Source organism: Cibotium barometz, chromosome 29, assembly GCF_041138505.1.
Source record: "Cibotium barometz isolate CiBa-2024 chromosome 29, ASM4113850v1, whole genome shotgun sequence".
NCBI lineage: Eukaryota > Viridiplantae > Streptophyta > Polypodiopsida > Cyatheales > Cibotiaceae > Cibotium > Cibotium barometz.
Genome location: NC_141074.1, coordinates 19,139,664 through 19,154,411, shown reverse-complemented (window position 1 = coordinate 19,154,411; position 14,748 = coordinate 19,139,664). Strand labels below are relative to the sequence as shown.

General features: G+C 43.7%; 1 protein-coding gene across 1 annotated transcript in view; it reads left to right on the top strand.

Annotated features, from left to right (window-relative positions):
• LOC147621937 (uncharacterized) overlaps nucleotides 1-14,392 on the top strand; it is a 66,278-nt gene extending 51,886 nt beyond the window's left edge. The window contains exons 5-6 of the mRNA XM_086822948.1: nucleotides 13,544-13,668; nucleotides 13,928-14,392. Of these exons, the coding sequence (XP_086679074.1) occupies nucleotides 13,544-13,668; nucleotides 13,928-13,976 (174 nt within the window). The 3' untranslated portion in view covers nucleotides 13,977-14,392. The remainder of the gene's footprint in view (nucleotides 1-13,543; nucleotides 13,669-13,927) is intronic.
• Nucleotides 14,393-14,748: the final 356 nt, after the last annotated feature.

The following is a 14,748-nucleotide window of genomic DNA, read 5'->3' as shown; positions in this document are numbered from 1 at the left end:
GCAGCATAGCGAGGAGGCTAAGCAGCCAGGCGAACACCACGTGAGCGAGTAAGATAAACAAGCGATCGACTTCAGGCGTGTAGAAGGCGCACGGCGAAGCAAAGTGAAAGCCAGTCCAAGTCGCGTGTAGAGGCTAAGTAGCCAGGCGAACACGACGTGAGCGAGTAATTACGCAAGCGATAGCGTTGAGCTTGATGAGGCCAGGGGACTCGTAGAAGGGCAGGACAGGGACTCTTTCATGTCTGCTGGCCAGAGGGTTAGCACAGTGGATGTCTGCGTCACAGGCGAAGCATAGAGAAGCGGCATCGGCTTTGCAGGTTACTACCGCCGTAGCCTGCTCGCAGACCTCACACAACCAAACCCTTTCATGGCAGCTTGTTTCGTTCACTGGTAGGAGCGTAGCTGGCAGACGTCAACAGCACGAGTGGGTTTCATCTCCTTACTCCTTTGCCTCTTTTGCTCGCTTTTAACAGTAGCGAAGCTGGGGTTTTTTTTTTGGAATCTCTTGAAGCTCTTCAGCAGAGGGTAAACCAGGAGTTTGTCACCCAGCCGTCCCTACCTGCACAGCTGCAGGAGCATCAGCATCAGCATCAGCATCAGCATCAGCATCAGCATCAGCATCAGCACCAAATTCGCCTGCAAATCAGAGAAAAATCAAAAAATTACAAGGTATTTTGCTTCAATTTTTTTTTGGGACTTGCAATTGAGCAAGTACAATCAACAATTGAGCATGTACAGGTGCCCAATTGCTCAATTTTTGAGCAAAATTGGCAAAATTGGGTGACATTGGTCACAATCAGGATAAATTTGCAGGAAATTGGTCAAATCAGGATCAATTTGCAAGAAATTGGATGTCGAAATTTGGGGCTTTTGATGTAATTGTGCAATTAAGCACTCATACATGCTGTATGATGTGAAAAATCGCACATTTGGGCAAAATTGCAGCAAATTGCAGTGCAAATCAAGGGGCTTTTGTGCCGATTTGGTTGATTTGCATGCAGGCGATCGCATTTGATGCTGTGGATAATGTGTTGATGCCTTACAAGCACTCAATGTGCCTGTAAATCAAGGGGCTTTCATGTATTGGATGTATATGTGGCCAGGGGAAAGCATCGTGAACACTCTGGATGCCTTCATGTGCGTCAATGTACCATGTATGATCAGCAATTGATCTTAAATCAAGGGGCTTTTCAAGTTTTTATGCTTGTTGAGCTTGGCAAAGCAGCAGGCAAGACATTTATGCCTTGAATCCTCAAAAATCAGCTTGCAGTCAAGGGGCTTTTGCCCAATTTCTGTTCGGGACTGTTGTATGCACTGTTCGGGACTGTAAAAGTCTGATTTTCACTCATTTGGACAGCCAGGAGAGCATTTATTGCTATTGTACCTGCTGGTACAAATTTGGCAGAGCTTTGTGCATGTTTTGGCATGGCTGTACACTGTTTTGAGTGATCAAAAGGTTCAAATTCAGCTGCTGAACTTGCCGGTACAGGTTTGGTACATCATTTGTGAGCAATTGGTACTGTTGTACAGTACTTTGGAAGGGCAAAAGAGCACATTTAAGGTGCTGTCCAAAATCTGCAGCAACCAGATTTTGGTGTTTTCATCACAAAAAGTGGGAGAAAAGTTGCATTTGTGCTTCCGCAGTGGGAGATAAAGCTTGGGAGAACATTTGTGAGCACTTTGTGTGCTTAGGGTGCAGTGTTTGCACATTTGCAGGGAGTCAGGCATTGACAGGTTGCATTTTGCTATGGCAACCACAGGTGAGAGCTCTTCATTGCTTCACATCAAGAAGCTTGAAGGCTCGCATAATTATGATATTTGGCAAACCCAGTGCTACAATGTGTTGCTCCAGAAAAAGCAGCACAAGCCTATCAAAGAAAGGGGTGTGATGCCCGCTTCTCTTACTGCTGAAGAGTGGGAAGATATGGATGAGCTGGCAAGATCTACTATCATGTTGTCTGTGTCAGACTCATTACTTTTCAGCATTCGTGAAGAGAAGACAGCTTGGGGAATGTGGCAGAGATTGCAGGACTTGTATGCCCAACAAAGTGCCTCAAGCAAAGTGTATTGGTTGAAGAAACTCATAGGCCTTCAGATGAAGGAAGGGGCATCTATGACAGCCCATCTCAATGAGTTTAATGGTATTGTCAGCCAGGTCATTAATCAAAAGTTGGCAATGGACGATGAGTTCAAAGCCACCTTTTTATTATGCACTTTGCCAGAGAGTTGGGACACATTTAGGACAGCCACTAGCAATTCGCATGCTATGCTGTCATATGCAGATGTTGAGGGTGCTCTTCTTCAAGAAGAGATGAACAGGAAAAACAACTCTGTTGGAAAGTCCAATGCAATGAATGCACGTGGAAGATCCCAGCAAAGGGGGAAAAGCCAAGAAAGGGGAAGGAGCAAGTCTCGCTCCAAAAAGGATTTGGAATGCCATTATTGTGGCAAGAAGGGACACATTAAAAAGCAATGCTACAAATGGAAAAATGATCAAAAAGAAAAGGGAAAAGGCAAAGACAAAGAGAAAGACGAAGCCAAAGATGTAAAGCCAAAGGGCAAAAGTGGAGTCAAGATTGAAGAAATCAATGTGTCACATGCAGGTGGCAGTGAGGACGAGGTCCTCTTTACGTCTTCACTTGATGCCCATTCACTTCTTACAGGTGGTCATGGTATGCACTCATGGATCATTGATTCAGGTGCCTCCTTTCATGTCACAGGTTGCAGAGACTTGTTTGTCAGGTATACTGCTGGCAATGAAGGAGTGGTTTATTTGGGTGATAACCATGCATGCAAAATTCTTGGCAGAGGTGATGTGAGGCTTGTATTTTCAGATGGCTCACAGCTTATGCTCCATGATGTCAGGCATGTGCCTGAGATCAAGAAGAATCTGCTTTCTACTGGACAGCTTGATGATGCTGATTATGTTACCACATTTGGTAGTGGAAAGTGGAAAATTAGTAAGGGCTCACTGGTTGTTGCCAGAGGCTCTAAGGTGGACACTCTTTACTTTATGCATGCAGGTGTTTGTCACCATGCTAATGTAAATGCAACCGAGCTGCCGGAAATTTCTATGTGGCATAGCCGGTTGGGACACATGAGTGTCAAGGGAATGGAGCAATTGTCTCGTTTGGGTTACTTGCCTTCTCTAAAGTTTTCAAGTTTTCAGTTTTGTGAGCATTGTATATATGGTAGGCAACTACAGTGCCCCCACAAGAAAGCTCTTGGACAGAAAGATGCTCAGTTAGAGCTTGTGCATACAGATGTATGTGAGATGCCTCAGCTTTCTTTGGGAGGGGCAAAATACTTTGTGTCTTTTATTGATGATGCCACACGCAAGGTGTGGGTCTATCCTCTTCGTTTGAAGAGTGATACATTCTCAGTGTTTCAGAAGTTTGTTGCTCTTGTTGAGAATCAAACTGGCAAAACACTGAAGGCTTTGCGTTCCGACAATGGTGGAGAGTATATGTCCAAACAGTTTCAGGACTTTTGTGATGCTAAAGGCATCAAGAGGGAGCTCTCTACTCCTTATGATCCTCCACAAAACGGGACAGCAGAGAGGATGAACAGGACCATACAGGAGAAGGTCCGTTCTATGTTGTCACATGCTGCATTACCTCATGGTTTTTGGGCTGAAGCTGTTATGACAGCCGTTCACCTTATAAATAGGTCACCGAACACGAGGCTTGGTGGGAAAGTGCCAGAAGAAGTATGGACAGGGAAGCCTCCGTCGTACAAGCACTTGAGAGTGTTTGGTTGCGTTGCGTACGTGCACATACGCAGGGAAATGCGCACCAAACTTGATCCTAAGTCTCATAAATGCATATTCCTAGGATATGGTGACAGAGGTGAAATGGGGTATAGACTTTGGGATCCCATGAATAGAAAGATCATACGCAGCAATGATGTCATTTTTGATGAAACATGCATGTATAAAGAGCCTGCAAGGCAACAGGAGCCTGGCAGAGTCATCTTTGATGATGATGGACATCATGGACAACAACAAAGGGCTGTAAATCAGCCATTACAGCAGGAAAACCAACCCTTAAATGGTGCTGAAAATGGTCCAAATGGACAGCCAGAGATGGCAGAAGATATCCCTATGGATATACCACAGTTGGAGGAGATACCGGGCATGATTTTTCAGCCTTATGGCATGGAACAGGAGCCACCAATGGGTGATATGCAGGCTGGACAGCAACCTGCAAATGATGGTCATTGGGTACGGAGGTCCACAAGACCCTCCAGAACCCCTGACAGGTTTGTTCCAGGGGTTGACTATTTGATGCTTACTGACTGTGGGGAGCCCTCATGTTATAAAGAGGCTTTACAGAGGGCAGACAAGGCTCTATGGGAGCGTGCCATGAAGTCAGAGATGGATTCTCTCCATAAAAATGGAACATGGAAGTTGGTGCATTTGCCTGCAGGCAAGAAGGTTTTGCCATGCAAATGGGTTTACAGGCTCAAAGTTGCACCAGATGCAAAGCCAAGATACAAAGCCAGGTTAGTGGCTAAGGGCTTCAAGCAGGAATATGGTGTGGACTTTGATGAGATCTTCTCTCCAGTGGTCAAAATGACCACACTTAGAGCTGTGTTGGCTTTGGTTGCGCATGATGATCTGGACTTGATTCAGATGGATGTGAAGACTGCTTTTCTTCATGGTGATCTCCATGAGGAGATATATATGCAGCAGCCAGAGGGTTATGCAGTGAGTGGAAAGGAGAAGCTTGTATGCAAGCTGAAAAAGAGTCTTTATGGGCTCAAACAGGCACCAAGAGAATGGTATCATAAATTTGATACATTCATGAAATCTCAGGATTTCAGGAGAAGTGACATAGATCACTGCTTGTACACCAAGAAAGCTTTGGATGGCAGTCTATTGATTCTCATTTTGTATGTTGATGATATGTTGATTGCCGGGAAATCTTGTAAAGAGATGGATGTCTTGAAGAAGAGGCTGCATGAAACCTTTGATATGAAGGATTTGGGTGATGCAAATCACATCTTGGGTATGCGGATACTTCGGGACAGAAATCAGCATGTGTTGTATTTGTCTCAGAAGGAATACATTGGCAAAGTCTTGCAGAGGTTCAATATGGATGGGGGGAAGAAAGCTAGTACTCCTTTGCCTCCATATGTGAAACTCAGTGCTATGGACAGCCCACAGTCAGATAGAGACAGGGCTGATATGGCCAAGATTCCGTATGCTTCAGCTTGTGGCAGTCTCATGTATGCCATGGTTGCTACTAGGCCGGACATTGCATTTGCAGTGGGAGTGGTTTCTAGATACATGGCCAACCCTGGCAAGAAGCATTGGGAAGCAGTGAAAGGTGTCATGAGATACGTGAAGGGCACACAGGATTTGTGCATTTGCTTTGGCAAACAGGATGCATTAGTGCATGGTTACACGGATTCGGATTATGCCGGTCATCCAGATAACCGGAAGTCTACTACCGGTTATGTATTTACATTCACAGGAGGTGCTGTGTCATGGATATCCAGGATGCAGAAGTGCACTGCCTTATCTACTACAGAGGCCGAGTATATTGCAGCCACAGAGGCTTGCAAGGAGGCATTATGGCTATCTCGGTTAGTGGTTGATCTGGGCTATACAGGGGATATTCCATTGTTGCATTGTGACAGTCAGAGTGCCATCCAGTTGGCAAAGAACCCTGTCTTTCATGCAAAGACGAAGCATGTGGATGTGAAGTATCACTTCATCAGAGAGGTGATAGAGAACAAGCAAATTCAGCTTGTTAAGATTCATACGGATGACAACCCGGCTGATCTGCTGACGAAGAGTTTGCCTCCGGAGCGGTTTGCTCATTGCAGACACTTGATGGGCATTGGATGAGGCCAGTTTCAGCCTTGATATGGCCTTGTATATTATCATGTACATGCTGATTTTTCTTTTCCTTTACTTAAGGGCACTTTGCCTTTAAGTGGGAGGTTGTTGGGGTAAAGGCGTTATGCCCACCCTTATAGTGTGTACAAGCCCATAAGTTATAGTACATAGTACACTTAGTACTTTTAATGTACTAAGTGCACACTGTGTACTAGTGCAATATACATGTGTGATAGGGGAGTCACACACTCATGCCTCATGAGTTGACTTATCCCCACAACTCTCTCTCTCTCTCTCCCTTGTTTCTCTGTGTATGTCTCCCATGAATGAACTCTAACCCTAACTGTTTTTCTCCCCATCATTCCACTCCCACGAGTCCATGCTAGTCAGCCCTGGCGTCCCATACCACCAGTGCCTACCCACAGGGGTCCTTCGCAACACTACTTGTGATCCGCCATGTTCATAACAAGAGTAAGCCTCTTGGTCCAGGTCCAAATGACAATGAATCAATAATAACCCAAGACTAAGTCATAAATAAGAGTCCAATCATAAATAGCCAATAACCTTGGATTTATTAAATCTAAACCTTAGCCACCTGAATCTACTTGCTTTTTCTAATCTCAGGGCTTCCTTAATCTTGTGGGGATTAGTTCCAAAACCCAAGGGCTAGAGTTAGGTTTGTAACACTAGGGGCCGGACGGAAGATGACGACATTTGTTGAGCATTCCCATGCCGTCTCCTAGCCAGTCTCATGTTTCTAGGGTAGCCCCTAGTAATTACTAATGTGGTAGATCTGTCGACAAGATAGGCATTGGTCTAGTTTCTCGAAAATCTCCATCCTTGTCTGAAATATGAATCATCTAGTCTTTGCAACATGATGTGGTCACCTAAGATGGATGGATGAAGTACATGGATAATAAGTCTGGGTCAGTGCGCCCAGTGCCAAGGCAGACATGAGGGACCTCCAAAACTTGACCAAAAGCAACACAAGATTTCTCCCACAAATAGGAGGGAGAATTCACTCATTTTTGGACACAATGTTGTTTTCTTCTAAGGACTTTCCTATGCTCTAAGTAGCCTCCCCAAAGGTTGCTACTTATGTGAGGCATTACAGAGATCTAGATCAATGGAAGCAAAGAGTGGTTTCTTCATGGCGGTGTGGGATCATGTGGGATCTTCTGCTTGGCTCCCATTGGACTCTCTTGGCATCACTGCGCCCCTTATTGGCTGCAATTGCCCTTACACTCTATGGTGAGTATTTTTGGCTTCTAGCCATGAAGGCCTTTGTGTGAATATATGCTCTTGTGTGTGTGTGTGTGTGTGTGTGTGGAGTCACACTGGAGTGCATGTGTGAGAGCATATCTTGATACAGAGTTCTACACCCACTATTGCCCTTACACTGTATGGTGAGTATTTTTGGCTTCTAGCCATGAAGGCCTTTGTGTGAATATATGCTCTTGTGTGTGTGTGTGTGTGTGTGTGTGTGTGGAGTGCATGTGTGAGAGCATATCTTGATACAGAGTTCTACACCCACTATTGGGCACTGATGACGTTAGTGGGGATGTCGTAGTATCTAGTCCATACTATGCATAATGGAGTTGATAGTTATATAGTCTTGTGGGTTGACTACCATGAGTATATAACATGCATGTTCCTAAAAGGTGAATTTGGGCATGTTCTTGGATTCATCTAGGTATATAATTCAGTCGTATTAGCGGACATGCAGATTTCACATTGTGAAGTTTTCGTCCGAGTTGCGGCTAGTTGATATTGTGCTAATTCTTTCTATCTTTAGCGGTGCATTTGCCCTATCAACTACTTATTTACTGTACCAATTCTTTCTATTTGCTACTTCCCTTAGTGCTAGGCTTCATTATGGCTGAGTCTGCCCTGCATCTCCGGAGGTTTGACAGAAACTCAGTACAAAGGCCTTTGTGTGAATATATGCTCTTATGTGTGTGTGTGTGTGTGTGTGTGTGTGTGTGGAGTTTGTGTGTGAGAGCATATCTTGATACAGAGTTCTACACCCACTATTGGGCACTGATGACGTTAGTGGGGATGTCGTAGTATCTAGTCCATACTATGCGTAATGGAGTTGATAGCTATATAGTCATGTGGGTTGACTACCATGAGTATATAACATGCACGTTTCTAAAGGTGAATTTGGGCATGTTCATGGATTCATCTAGGTATATGATTTTGTATTGATTCTTTCATACTTAATAGACGTCTCTTTCTTGCAAGAAGAAGAAGAAGAAGAAGAAGAAAGATCTATTCCTAGTTTCTCTACTATTTCTCTCAAACTTTTTTCATCATTTTTCATTTACATCTACTACATAATGTTAATGACGTAACATTTCCTAGCCATTTTCATCCCCATTTCAGGTTGTTTCCATTGCAGAGACATCACTTGTTTCCTTTGCCAATTCTGATTTTAATATAACCTTTCTTTCTCTCTTTTTTTAATCTCTCTTCCCTCCCCTCCTCTTCCCCCCTTGAAATCTTTCTTTGTGCTTTTGTCTTCTTCTTACTAAGCAAGAGTTCGGACTCTTTCGAAACCTAGCGAGTAACTAGGGTTGGGTGAACATAAGTAATGTTCATTTACTAAAAAGCTTTTACTAGCGCCCCCCCCCCCCCCCCCCCACGCATGCGGCGCGCGCCCCTTGGTCTTCTCCCTCCTATTTTTTATAAGTTGATCATAACTTGTTAAGTTGTTTTTGTAATTCTATGAGTTGAACATTGATTTTCAGAATCTTTATTTTCTCACATCCTAGTATTCTTTGTAAATTTTTCTAGCATTTTCCTTATGTTTGCTATTAAGTAAATTCAATTATTCTCTCAATTTGTAAGTTTGGATATATGCCAATCTTATGAAGGTCTCCGTCCAAGTTACGGTCAATTGGTTTGTATTAATTGTTTCTATTCAAAGTGGTGCAATTGCCCAACCAGCTACTAGCTACTGACTATGCACGTGTGTTTGTTCTCTTTAGTGCTAGCCTTCATCATGGCTGAGGGTGCCCTGCATCTATGAATAATTGATAGATGCCAAGTCTATTAAGTTGTAATATGCCTGCAGAAGTGTGATTCGATTAACATAAAACAAAATTGAGATTAATGCTTTTGAAGCATAGAAAAAGGTAGAACTTGGAGGATGTGTGTCAACTATAAAAAGTTGAAGAAAGTTACAATCAAGAATAGATATCGCCTTTCTAGAATGGACGATTTGATAGATAGCCTCCAGGGAGTCAAGCATTTTACGAAAATTAATCTTTGTATAGGGTATCATCCGATTAGGATAGCCGAGAAAGATGTCTTTAAGACAGGTTTTCGAACCAGCTATGTTCATTACGAGTTCCTTGTATTGCCTTTCGGGCTCACGAATGCTCTCGCTACTTTCAACATATGATGAACAATCTCTTTCGGGATTGTTTGGTAAAATTCATTGTGGTATTCCTAGACGATTATTTGATATATAGTCGTTCTTTGGAGGAGCATGTAGAGCACCTTTGATTCGCCTTGCCACTTCGAGATTCTAAGACACGAACGACTGTATGCAAAAATCTCTAAGTGTGATTTTTTTTTTGTAAAGAAATAGCTTACCTAGGTCATTGGATTTCCAGAGATGGGATGGACACAGATCTTAAGGCGATCCAGAAGGTTTTAAACTGCTAGTACTTCGGACTGTTAGATAGGTTCATTCATTTTTAGGATTCATTGTCCTTCTTAAGAAGTTGGTGATGAGGGAATATTCTGACGTGACGGTTCCCCTTTCTAACCTCCTCAAAGGACATGGACAAAAGTCCAATGCTCCTATTACTTGGAATGAGAGGCCCGGTAAATTTGGAGACATTAATTGTCGGTCAAGTGTTTTTGTGATAGACCTAAGCTGAGGGGGAAGAAGGTGCGGTGGATAGAGTTGATGCATAATATCGATATGGAGATTCGGTATTGGAAGGGTAGCTTGAATAGGGGTGCATATGCGTTGAGTCAGATCAGGGAGGTGAATCTTTTGAGTTTTATCGAGATTCAAGCTGACCTTTTATGATAACTAGAGAGGGCTATGTGAGATCGATAGATATTTGGTTGGTTTTGGCAAGAGGTCCGGGCAGGGAGCTCCATTATTATACAGACTAGAGCTCAGGGTTCATTCCACTTGTCAAGGTGGTTGGAGGTCATTATCTTATTCAGGGCGGGTGGCTGCTTCGAAATGATAGGGTTTGCATGTCGGATAGTGCTGAGATTAGGAGGAGGATTATTTATGACTGTCACGACACTCCTTTAGGTATTCCGGGGATACAACGAACCTCTGCCTTGGTAAAACGTATGTTTTACTCGCCCAAAATGAGGACAGTTCAAGGACTGTGGTGCAAAGCGTCGTTAGGTAAATAAGGCTAAGCACCTTAGGGCTGGATGACTGTCACATCCTCTGGAGATCTCTTACAGTAAATGGGAGAGTATTTTCTTGGACTTTATCATCGGTTTACTATGCACTCAAAGAGGGCATCATGCCATTTGGGTGGTGGTAGATAGATTGACAAAGATGGCAAGGTTTTTACCCACAAGGAAAACAATAACGGCTCTTGAATTGGCACATCAGTTTGTTGTGTAGCTTTTTAGGTTATGTGGCTTACCTTGTGACATTATGAGTGATAGGAACTCAAAGTTTACTGAACACTTTTGGGAGCTAGTCTCCCCGAAATTGGAGACCAAGCTGAGTTTGATTTTCTCTAATCATCCTCAATCTGACTGGCAGACAGAGTGGGTGAATCAGGTTTTGAAGGATACGCTTCTTGCTTACGTCTCCAAGAGACCATTAGATCAGGTTTTGAAGGATACGCTTCTTGCTAACGATGGTTGAAATTGCCCATAATAGTGCTAAGCATGCGGCCATTGGTTACAATCCGTTTATGTTGATGTACAGTAATCCAATAGGGTTAGAGGACCCTTGGATTAGGAGATAGTAGACAGATACAAAGGGCTAAGGTTCAAAATTAATAAAACTAGGCTATTGGCTATCTATAGCAGGTTAGCTATTTATAGTGGCAATTATCACTATATAGTTAGTTGTGTGGTGCACTTTTGCTGTGCTTGGACTAGAGTTTCTACTCTTCCTATGGACATGGCAGATTATAGATAGGCCCGCTAATCATCAGATTAGGGAGCCTAATCTTGTAGGGTTAGGGGACCCTGATGCAAAGGGCTAAGGTTCAAAATGAATAAAACTACGCTATTGACTATCTATAGTAGGTTAGACATGGCATATCACAAATAGGCATGCTAATCCTCAGATTAGCAGGCTAGGGATCCTAGGATTAGGAGATAGCAAGTAGATGCAAAGGGCTAAGGTTTAGAATTAATAAAACTAGGCTACTAGCTATTTTTAGGAGGTTAGCTATTTATAGCAGCAATTGTTTGGTTTCCTCTAATCTTGTTTGGACTGTGTTCAGAAGATCTTGGTTAGATAGGTATGGGAGGCCTCTTACACATTTCCCCTACTGATCACGGAACGTTGGGGCACTTAATGCACCTTTGCTCCACTTCCGTAGTGGTCCATTCGTAGGCTCTATTCCAAATTGTTGCATCACTCGTAGCTTCCCCATCCTCCATTTAGGACTCACAGAGATTCTATATCTTGGAGTTCAGCTGGGCCAGGGTTGTTTCTTGTACGTGTACAAACCTATTCGTACCGTACGATATCGTATGGTACAATTATTATTATTTCCTCACTCACCTTGAGAAAAAAAACAAATACTTAAAAAAAAAAAGAAATCATGCTCAACAAAGATCCCAAATGCTTCGTAACTTTCGTGTCCACTTAGTATACATATGGGGTTGTTGAGAGAGCTAAAAAATCTGGCAAGGTAGATTGGTAGTGTACACTTGATTGGTAGGATGAGAGAATCTTGCTACATCACTTGGAGAACCCTGGTATAGGTAGGTTAGACAATCAGATCCTCAAGTTTTGTACGAGGGAGAAGATTTGGACAAGGCCATTTTGATCTACAAAGGAGTCCCTAAACCTATCACCTAGATGTACTACCTATATTTGTGCAAGGACGGTCTCTTAGTCATTAACGCTACACTGGGAGACCTTTGGTATCGCATTACCCATGCAGGCTCTTTTTTGGAGACGATTAGGAGATCCAGGGAGAGACACATCTCCATGTTCTGGTTCCTCAAGCAGTGTAGACTCCTCCCCCCCAACCTTCTCACATTCTAAGCTTGAAGCTCCATAGTTTGTAAGTGTTAAAAAAACAGTATTTTATCGTACAGTATCCCAAAATCATATCGCACCAAAAATTCCCATATAGAATCGGATCGTACGGTATTGTATTTTTGTACCGTGACAACTACGAGCTGTGCATTGGGCTCGTGCATTGACAGTTGCATCGTGCAAACCCTAATTTGGCTGCAAATTGAAAAAGTCAAAGACTTCGGTTTTTGTTTAGTTGGGGAAATAACTGGAACTTTTCATTGGTATATGGTTTAATATAGAGGGGTTGAGAGAGAGAGAGAGAGAGAGAGAGAGAGAGAGAGAGAGAGAGAGAGAAAGTTGTATACCAAAGCCCAAAATGACCTATGAGACCAAAAGATTACATGATGTCCATGAAACACATCATCATGGGTACTAAAAATAAAAATCAAAGAAAGTAATAAGAGCTGAAATGTCAGATCTGATCCCAAAACACGAAGTGTCCAGCTCTCATATCACCCTAAAATATCTTGCATAGGACGCCGCAAAATGGCACCCAATGTAGTAAAGTTGGGCCAGTGGGAGAAAGTCTTGTGGTGGTGGGAGACGATGGCTCTGATCCTCTCGTAGTGACGTGGGCGTGGGCGGGGACCACGAGGTCGAGGGTGCCAGGATCTACATAGCTCAATGGCTCTGTCTAGTGTCACTCCTCTTGGCCGAGCTCTTGCATCAGCCTGTAGGTCGGGTGTAGTGGGTGAATCTGCCCTCGTCACTCTGGTCTGGAAGAAGTCGGCGAGAGCTTTCTGTACCCGTCCTCCGACGGGTACCGTTGGTCTAGGCCACAAAAGGGACTCCCTGTGTCTGCGAAGCTCTGGGATGAAAAGTCCCAAGCATCTCTGGTTTGGGAAATCCATGATCTGGAAAGTAGTCCAAATCCATCTCGGAAGAGGTAGTGGAATCTCCCCCTAATCTCATAGTATACTAGGCATTTGCATACATAGTGGGCCTTTGTCTCAGCCTATGTGTGACAAAGCTGACGTATTTTTTTGGTGCAGCTGCCCTCGGTCCATATCTGGCTGTCTCCACTCTCAACTGATGGGATGAGGTGTGGATCTGTCCAATCGCACATCGCACCCCAAATGACAGATGTGTGTCCATGTAGTGCTGGCGTGTGATGAATCCGTCCTCTGTCAGGCGAAGAAAATGGTCCCTGTAAAAGGCCATCTTCGTCCCAAGGGGCTGGACAGGTGGGTGCCAAGTCATCTGAGTATCCAGTCTCACGATGTCCTTCTTGATGACTCTGTTCAGCTGTGCGGCTGAGAGCAAAGGAGGGAACCTCTATGGTAGAGAGAGAGAGAGAGAGAGAGGGAGAATTAAACGTCTATGAAAGACCCAAAGGGTCTATGTGACTGAAGAATGAGTACATATGTTCCATGAACAACTGGATGGTAGAAGCATGGAGAGAGAGAGAGAGGCTTAGTGCTTTGTGCTTTGTGCTTTTGCAGGTCTTAGATAGTCGCGGTTATTTGTTGACAGCTTTGGGGCATGGCCTATGGCCTTCAATGGTGCTTTTGTCAGAAGTCGTGCAAACATTCATCCTGGCTGATTTCTGCTACTACTATGTGAAGAGGTGAGGTCTCATTTACAAAAACAAAACCCCCCCCCACCCCCTCGCCCCCTCGCCCCCTCGCCCCCCCGGCCGCCGCCCGCCTTCCCTCCCTCCCTCCCTCTTCTCCCATTGTACATGTTCCTCCACCTTGCAGTCCAGTTGCCTGTGTGCATATAGGTGCCATACATTCTGTGGACAAAGTTCTGAAATGTATTAACCCTGGTGCATTGCTGCTTGTTATTACTGTGCTGACGGACTAGGTTGTATTTTGGCCATGCAGTGTGGTGGAAGGTCAATCTGTCATGCGATTGCCGTCAGGTGTTGTGTGAGACCATGGATGAAGAAACTGCTTCCTTTGAACAAGTTTTCAGGGACACACAGGCGAGAAAAGTCGCCCATTACAGCCCAGTTGTATACGTGTAGTTTATGGCATGAATATTAGGCTGCATCGTTTCTTCCTCTTGTCTGTCTATGGTGAGATTATCTCAGGCTGGGATTGTTCAAGTAATAATTCTGGCTTTTAGCAAACAGAAAAATCTGAAGGCTGTTGAACCATAGATATTTTTTTTTCCAAATCACAACGGTGCTAGTAAGTCACTTAAGTCCATGTTCTGTGCTGCTGCTTCAAATGTTATCTGCTATTTTTGTAGAGTAGGCTCATGGTGGAAACACTAAGTACACAAACTTAGAAATTGGGGCTTTTTAAATTTTTGTTTTTTTTCAATCAAAGGTGGGGTTCTGTTTTAATCAACAATGAAGCACCTTGTAAAGCCTAATTGCTACACGCAAGTGACCTCATTTTTCCTTAAGGTCTTCTTAAGCAACTAATTGAAATCCTTAAAAGATTGCAGCCTGTTGGGGACCTTAAGGTCAAAGGGTGGTACTTCAATTGGGGTATCATCATCATTTGCCATTGGTTTTTGTTTGGATTCTCAGTGTGCTTTGTTTATGTTGTTGGCCATGTAAGCAGAAAATTGATTCTTTACTCAATTGCTCTCGTCTAGGTAATTCTTCTTGAGAAACATCATGAGTTTAGACTTGCCTACTTGCTACATATCTCTCGGCATGTCAGGGTGTTGAGAGAGAGAGAGAGAGAGAGAG